The sequence below is a fragment of the Phalacrocorax carbo genome, chromosome 6, assembly GCF_963921805.1.
Source record: "Phalacrocorax carbo chromosome 6, bPhaCar2.1, whole genome shotgun sequence".
NCBI classification, from domain to species: domain Eukaryota; kingdom Metazoa; phylum Chordata; class Aves; order Suliformes; family Phalacrocoracidae; genus Phalacrocorax; species Phalacrocorax carbo.
The window spans coordinates 41,027,314-41,035,336 of record NC_087518.1 but is presented as its reverse complement, the minus strand read 5'-3'; the positions used below and the strand labels follow the sequence as shown (position 1 = coordinate 41,035,336).

Below are 8,023 nucleotides of genomic sequence, written 5' to 3'. Positions count from 1 at the left end.
ACAGGGCTGTGGGTTAAATCACATTGTGCAACTTGGGTCCAGCGCTGTCTGCAGCCCACGGGTCCCTCCCACCTCCCCAGTTGACTCTTGGCATAAACGCAGCTATGTCGGCGCTGTCATGAACTGCAAAATGCTGCGCGTAGCATTACGCCACGGGATTGCTGTATCGCATTCCTGGTGAAAACCATGCGTCAAAATATTTTTGCTTTCACCACTACCAGTGCTACAGACTGTACCAGATATTTCACAATATTGTGTGCTGAGGTTTTAAAGAGCTGGTGAGGTTATTTCCTGAGCGTGCTGGCATTCACTTGAAGGGGAACAGCAAGAGTGCAATCTCTGTGGTTGCAGGGAAGACAGCCAACTTCATCCTAATTGTGACTTTAAGGGGAATCCTGTGGACTTTGGAGGCCTAATAGGTGACAGCGCCAGGCTGCTCTGACGATGCCCTGATACGAAAGACGTTCAGCTTTACCTGGCCAGGTTCTGCCCTGCGCTACCGACTGCAAAGCCAGAGCGAGATGCACGACCTCTGCGGTGAGGACGTGCCTGGCCGTAACTTACACGCGACCTGGTGGTACTCCCGTGGCTTCCTCCCGAGGGTACAGCCCATACTCCCAGCTGTTATCTCTGGGCGCCACCACGATCAACGACGCCTGGCGCTGACTCAGGCAACGGAAACGGCAGGCAGTGAGGCACCTGCGTGGCGGCAGAGGCAGGCAAACTTTGTGTCGCTTGCCTCCGCTGGCTCCGAGCCAGAGGCCTTGGGCTTGGCCTAGACTAGGAAAATAAAGCAAAGGTGAGATGTTTAAAATGATGCACTTGCTCTCCACGCGCGCTGCCCGCCGCGTGACGCGCGAGCTGCGGCGCCGCTGCCGCACCGGCGCGCGGCCCAGCTTTGCCCCCAGAACGGCAGGGGGCGGGCAGGGGAGCGGACACGGCCGGCCGAGCCCCGCCCTCGCAGCAGCCCGCGCTCAGGCACGGCTCACGTCGCCGTTTCAGCTTTTTACGGTTTATAGGAACAAATCTGCGTTACCCCGCAGGCAGCCGGTGGCCGAGCCGGCCCCGCCGAGCCCGGCCTTTAGCCGCGGGGTCGGGAGCGGCGCCGCTCCGTTGCGGCGAGAAGAACCAGCGCCCCCCCCGCTCCAGCGCCACCCGTGGCGCGCGAGGCCCGCCCCCCGGCCCCGCCCCCTAGCACAGGCCCCGCCCCTCCCTCCTCTCCCGCGGCCAATCGGCGGCCACCGCCCCACCGGTTTCCCTGGCGGCCCGGCCGGCGGCCGCGGGGGTCAGGCCGGCGGCTCACGGCGGCGAAGGGGAGCGGCCTCATTTGCATGAACCAATGGGAGGGAAGTATGCAAATAGAGGCGGCGCGGGTTGGCCGGTCGGGGCTGGGATAACGCCCGTGGGGCGCCTTTGTGCCGCAGAGGCGGCGGCGGCAGCGGGGGGCGCGAGCGGTGGCACCTACGGGGCGGCGGCGGCGGCTGCTGCACTATGACTCTGGAGGAGCTGCCGGGGGACCACCGCACCGCCGGGAGGTATGGGGCGGGACGGGGCAGGAGCGGCGGGTGGCGGCCCCGGGGTGGCGGCCCCGGGTGACGGTGGCCTGTCTGTGCTTGTCCGGGCGGCAGGATGGAGCAGGCGGGGGACGCGCTGGAGGAGGTGCTGAGCAAGGCGCTGAGCCAGCGGAGCCTCACCCTCGGGGTCTATGAGGCCGCCAAACTGCTCAACGTGTGAGTGACCCACCCCCCGCCCCGGCGCCCCGCGTACCCCGGTAACCCGCCGGTGACCGCGGTTGCCTCCCTCCCCCCTCCCCGCAGGGACCCGGATAACGTGGTGCTGTGCCTGCTGGCGGCCGACGAGGAGGAGGCGGGGGACGCGGCGCTGCAGATTCACTTCACGTTGATCCAGGCCTTCTGCTGCGAGAACGACATCAACATCCTGCGGGTCAGCAACCCGGCGCGGCTGGCCCAGCTCCTGCTGCCCGCCGCCGGCCCCGAGCCGCCCGCCGACCTCCACTGCGTCCTGGTCACGGTGAGCCGGGGCCGAGGGCCGCCACCGACGCGGCTCCCGGAGCCTGGCGCTGGTTTTTCCCGCACCTTGCAGCGTGCGAGCGCGGCAGGCGGGTGAGGAGGCCCCGCAGCCCCCGGTCCCCGCCGCCTCCCGAGGGAGAGGCGCGGGGTGCTGCAGGGCGGGGGGGCGGCCCGATGGTGGCCCGCTCCTCCCAAAGCGGGCAGCCGGCGGGCAGTGGCAGCCTGCTGCGAGGCATAACTCGTCTTTCCAGTACGCAATGATGAATATGCAGAGCACGTCTTTTATCCTGCAAAGCCTGGAATCGAGCGCAATTTCAAAATGCCATTTGGTAGAACCGGAACCGGCCGCGCCTGGGGCACGGCGGCGGCCCCCGCTCGGGGCTGGGGCCGGTGGCCGAGCGGCCGGCGCGCGGAGGGGGCCGCCGGACCAGCGAGGGCCGAAGGAAACTGCTTTTTTTTTTTATTTTGCCTTTTCTCTTTTCTTACTCTGCCCTGGAGTCTAAGGCTGCAAAACTCGCATGGTCCTGGGGTTGGTTTGTTTGTTTGCCTTTGTGGCAGTTTAAGATGATTCACGCTCCTGGGTTTTCTGCTGCCCTTTTTTTTTTTTTTTTTTTTCTTTTTTCCTTTTTGTGAGGGTTGTTTTTGCTTCTCCGTTAAAACGCTCTCTTCTCTCTCTCTCTCTCTTTCCAGAACCCCCATGCCTCGCAGTGGAAGGATCCAGCGCTGAGTCAGCTAATGTGCTTCTGCCGGGAGAGTCGCTACATGGATCAGTGGGTGCCAGTGATTAACCTCCCCGAGCGGTGACCGTGCCGGGATGAAAATGAACTGAACCGAATTGCACTGAAGTTTTGCAATACTTTAGCAGTTGCTCAGGAAGTAACTCCCTGCCCTGGCACAAGGATTACAGGGGAGGGGGGGCGGCAAAAAAAAAAACCACAAAAAACAACAAAACAAAAAAAAGATTATGTTAAGGGGGTAGGCTGAAGTTGAACTACATCTTGTGTGGGACTGAAGAAAAGTGACTCCAAAGCAACGAGGAGGAATGTGGAAGCAAAGGGAAGCGCAGCGCCTGCGTTGCTGGAGGAGTGAGCCCTGCCTGACAGGGGTGCCACACGGCTGGGTTACTCGCAGAAAACGCCCAACACCCTTCATGGTTTTTTAAAGTGCAACTTAAAGTTTCTGGTTTAAATACCTTAAAGAGCAAAAAGGTTAATCGAAACATTTTACAAACAATTTTATTGTATTTTTGGGATGTTAATTCTCAAGTTTTTATGCTAAGATATATAATAAGTTATTTTATGATATTGATGAAAAAAATTATTTATACTTGGAGGTTTGAGAACCAGAATGCCCTTAAGCAGTTGGTCTGCAACCACGCTTCTTCTAGCAGTTGGCTGTTAGAAGCAGCTACATTAATGGAATTGTTTGAAATTGGATAGTGTTTTGGGTTTTGGGGTTTTGGTTTTGTGTTCTTTCTTTTTTTTTTTTTTTTTTGAAATAAAGTTTAAACTTCAACCCTTGTACTGGGTTTTATTTTCTTTCCCTGTTCATGAGTGTACAGTGACTAAAAGGGCTCATTTGGCAGCTGCTTCCTTGTCCTGACCATGGGCAAGGTCCTGTTGCACTGGTCCTGTGTGGGTTTATTCCTAGCCCCTCCCATGCCATTAAATGGAAAAGCAGCTGATGTGCTGCAGGAAATGTTGGAAATGTTATTTATTTTTCTTGAACACTGCCACTTACAGTAAAGTTTAAACAAAAACCAACAGGAAGCATTATTTTTGAAGCTTCAATGTTCCTGCACAGCCTGAGTCTTCTTGGAAGGTGGGGGAAACCTGATTCCTTGTAGAAGAAAAACTTGAGCTGATGTTTCCTTTCCCAGGAAGGCACCAGTCCAAGTGTCGCACCACAGACTGCTGCAAACCCTCCCAGTGTTTGTTCCCTGTGCCCCCCCAGCACTACCTATGGACCCTGGGGTTAGGGGGTTTCTGGACCAGACTCCTAGTTACGTACATACACTGGCACACAAAAATCCATGCTCCCTGTGGCAGAAGCCTCTCTCCCGGCCCCAAGAGAGCAAGAAAACAGCCTCCCTCATATCCACACCGCTCACTGCCAGCAAGAACCCTGCACCGCCCATGCTCCTGCCGCCGCACTGCCCAGAGGAGGCCGCAGGGACGCCGGTGACCTATATCGGGGCTTCCCTAATTACACATGTGCACCACACCCCAGCACGCTGCCTCGCGGCACCTGGCTTGGATGCCGCCCAGCCCGCTGGACCCCACAGCCCTCACATGCACCCCAGCAGAGGCAGCGGGGGGTCACACTGTCCCCAGCCCCAGCAGGATCGGTGCCCCGCTGTCTCTGGCAGGTACCAGCCCACCCGGATGGCAAGGCCAGACCAGTTCTCCCGCTCCCCAGGCGCACAGGACAGCATGCTCTGGCACGAGGCCGTCCGTCCCCATCCTGTCCGGTGCTGCAGGGCCACATCATTTGCCCCACAGCAGCCTCGCGCCATTTCTGTCACGTAGCTTAGGACCAGGCAGGCCACGTCCTCGGCCCCCGGGGATGTGGGATGGCGGCGTGAGTGGGACAGCACAGCATGGCCATCAGCCCACGGACACCTCACGCAGTTGTGCTTGCTGCCCACCACAGCGCATGCCTGAGGAAAAATCATGGCGAGTCTCAGCAGCAGCCACCACCAAGGCGGGTGGGTCAGGCTCAGACACGGTAGCTGCACAAAATGGGAGTTTTCTGAACACAGTATTTTTAGTTATGGCATGTATTCAGCATCAGCATTTCAAAGGCAAATACACGCCCAGGAGCTGATCTGCTGGCTGTTGCCTCCATTAGCACATAGTTCAAAAATTCTCTTTCTGTTGCATGTTACTTCAGCAGCACAAATGTAAGATACTGAAGGAAAAGTTTATTGTCAGGCATGGTTAAACTTGGGCAAATTCAGCACTGGGGATCTTTTACACTCCTTTGCTGTTGTGTGCCAGATGCACTGTTGCTGTTCCCCAAGTGTGTAACAGAGGGTCATTGGATCAATCATCTTTTGGAATTAAAATTATTTGCAAATATTCACATTTCATTGACCTCAATCTCGAGCAGAAACACACACCCCCCCAGCCCCCTGGTTTCATCTTGTGTCTCCCTGTCTCCACACTACAAACTGCCTGGCCAGGACCCACAGGCAGCCCCAGGGCATACGGTCCAGCACACACCTGTGCACCCAAATGCTCTTTTTTTCCCCCCAAAACCAGCCAGCTCCGAGGGGGTGTGTGTGTGTGTGTCTCATCTGGCCACATACCAAGCTCTCCTGAAAGCACCCGGGCCAGAGGGGCCCCAATCCCCAGAGCAGCTGCAGCCAGAGACGGCAAAGCCGGACCAGAGCCCAGCAGCGCCCATCCGCCTGGGAAACACCGGCTGCTGGAAAGGCAGGATGGGTGCCAAGAGAGGCGGGAAGGGCGTACAGCACGTACTGGGAAGGATATTAATTCCAATAACCAGTCAAAAGGAGGAGTAAGCGGCAGCTGCATGTGGCAATGGGACATCTTTGGACTCTGCAGCGGGCCCTGGAGAGCTGGACTTGAGATCCTGCTCTGCCCTCTGATCACTGCACCCCTCATCTAAAATGGGCACTGGTTTGGGGCTTAATTGCACTGCAGCCTCAAAACCAAAAGCCATCAAGACGAGTGACAAGTTCAAGCAAAATATGATCATTTTTGGCACAGCGCAGGGTGAGAAGCAGCCAAGCTCCTCAGGCAATGGCTGCTCCTTGCAGAGGGGACCACAGTCCCCAGGGAGGGACACCTGCACTTTGGGGACAACAGCCCTGCAGCGGGCCTGCTGAGCTAAGCCAAAACAGGGATGGGTCAGGATTGCCTGGGGACAAAGGATGTGGAAAGTAATAAAGAAAGAAGAAAAAAATCATCTCCCTGCAACAGAACCAAGGCTTTACCAAGGGTCTTTAATAAATTTTTTTTTTTTTTTTTAAATAAAGAACACCCAGCTTTTGTCACTGTTCCAGGGCTGAGGTGCCCTGCAGCTCTCACCCTGGCCCCAGTGCTCATCCAAATAAACTCCCCTCCGACGCCTAGCCCAGAATTGCTGAGCAGATCTGGTGAGATGTCCTTTTTCCCCCTTTTAGCCCCATCTGTTCGATATGAACAGGTCCTACCTGATACAAGATTTAAACACAACCTGCAAGCACACTTGAGTGTCTTGGTAGGCACACCCTGGCCATCCCACCTAGGGGCTGCAGAAGACCTGTCCTGCTGTCACCCGATGCTACGGGGACAGCCAGGTTCTTTTGCAGGGGTCAGGAGCAGGGGTACTCGTCACACCTGCACCGGGTCATCTCCATCATGACACCACCACCACCCTTCCCAAAGAGGAAATGCCCAGCAATGCACCAGTGCAGCAGCGAGACCAACCTGTGCAGCTCTCCAGCTCCAAGAGGCCAAGGAAAAAGAATGATGGTAAGCTGGGAGCATAGAAAAAGCAGAAACATTTTAGCAAGAGGCTATTTTAGCAAGAGTCAGGTTTCCAAGCCATGAACCAGGCTGTCTCCCTTGCATCAAAGAGCTAAATTAGAAAATACAGAGAAAAAAACACAAATAAGCTGTCTGCTTAATTGGGGGGGGGGGGGGAGGCGCAGCAGATAAATACCCATTCTGGAGTGGTATTGGGTTCACTTGATATAAAACAGAGGGGCAGCATGGTGATACGACAGGCCGCCTCTGTGGGTTTCCTCCAGCAGCTGTGGATGCAGATGGTCTCATTTCTCCTTTTTCATTCTACTACAGCAGAGTCTGTATTTCCCCCAAATTTTACAATTCCTGTTCTTTCACAGAAGTATTTATAGCAAAAGAGCAAAGTGCAAACGTAACTGCTTGAGCTGTCACATGCCCCTATATATTGCATTTAAAAAAATACAAGAGTTTACCGCAAACCTATACACTAAATGCTGTCAGAAGCAGGCAGTTGTGTGGTGCACAGTCAGCTGATGATCTCAAGTCTTCTACCTAAAACTGAGAAAGCACCTGAAAAAAAAAAAATACTGGCACGGTGTTTTTAATCCTACGCCTTTGATTATCAATGCAACCACGGCCACCTACAGTCAATCCTTTTGTTCTCTGAATGTGTGAGCAAGCATGAAAGAGATGCTGGCATAAATCCTGCCCCAATGCTGCAAGGATGTCAAAACTGCATGGAAAAAAAAGTTGAAAAATGTTCTTAACTCAGCCGCCATGCTGGGACAGAGCCACGGCACGCCTGACATGGGCTTGACAAATGCCAGGTGGGTTGTAGGAGAGGATTGACAGAGCGAGCCCAAGGAATGTACCAGAAGCTCTTTATTAGAAAGTACAGAGTTAAGCTCCACTATGGACACAGCATGATGGGTGGCAATGACAGGAGGCAGCCACGCTCCAGCTCAGGGCAGAGTGCTGGCCGGACCCCACAGCTGGATCACCTACCAGTGCCTGCTGCAGGCTTTATTTAAGGGCAGACAACAGAGAAAAGCAGCCAGACATGAACAGCATCTCTGTGGCTACACAGGTGATCTTTTCTTTTGGGGCAGGGATCTCCAACAAAATAAAAATGCAGATTACTGTGGCGACAAGAGATTGATGCGGGAACAATATTCAGCCAACAGCATGAGGTTGCTTACCCTCCCTGCGCCCCAGGTACCTGCCTGCACACTTCTGAGCACAGCTGGAGTTCTCTCAAGTTACAGTCTTGCATGCCCAAACTAAGTTAATTACTATTTTTAACAAGATGTGTTATAAAATGATAGACACAAACACAGTAAAAAGAGTTAGCATGGATCTACATTATTGTTTTTTAAATTGTTGCTAGAAAAATACTCTAATTATAAAAATAATTTGCATGTAGGCACAGAATAAGCAGTACATTTTCCGTCAGTCTTGTATGTCAATTTTTGGACTTTGTTAATGAGGCTTGTTAAACAAATATATAATTTCAATATA

At 54.4% G+C, this 8,023-nt stretch overlaps 1 protein-coding gene across 1 annotated transcript; it reads left to right on the top strand.

Moving 5' to 3' along the window:
* Positions 1 to 1,393: 1,393 nt before the first annotated feature.
* GADD45A (growth arrest and DNA damage inducible alpha) lies at positions 1,394 to 3,550 on the top strand. Its single transcript, XM_064454857.1, has 4 exons — positions 1,394 to 1,535; positions 1,629 to 1,730; positions 1,818 to 2,031; positions 2,721 to 3,550. The coding sequence occupies exons 1-4, from the start codon at positions 1,492 to 1,494 to the stop codon at positions 2,832 to 2,834; spliced, it is 474 nt and encodes a 157-aa protein (XP_064310927.1). The 5' UTR covers positions 1,394 to 1,491; the 3' UTR covers positions 2,835 to 3,550.
* Positions 3,551 to 8,023: the final 4,473 nt, after the last annotated feature.

Excerpts from the sequence above, each read along its gene's own strand:
- GADD45A (XM_064454857.1), top strand. The coding sequence starts at position 1,492 with ATGACTCTGGAGGAGCTGCCGGGGGACCACCGCACCGCCGGGAG. Across the intron at positions 1,536-1,628 it reads GACCACCGCACCGCCGGGAG|GATGGAGCAGGCGGGGGACG; the intron begins GTATGGGGCGGG and ends TCCGGGCGGCAG. Across the intron at positions 1,731-1,817 it reads GCCGCCAAACTGCTCAACGT|GGACCCGGATAACGTGGTGC; the intron begins GTGAGTGACCCA and ends CCCTCCCCGCAG.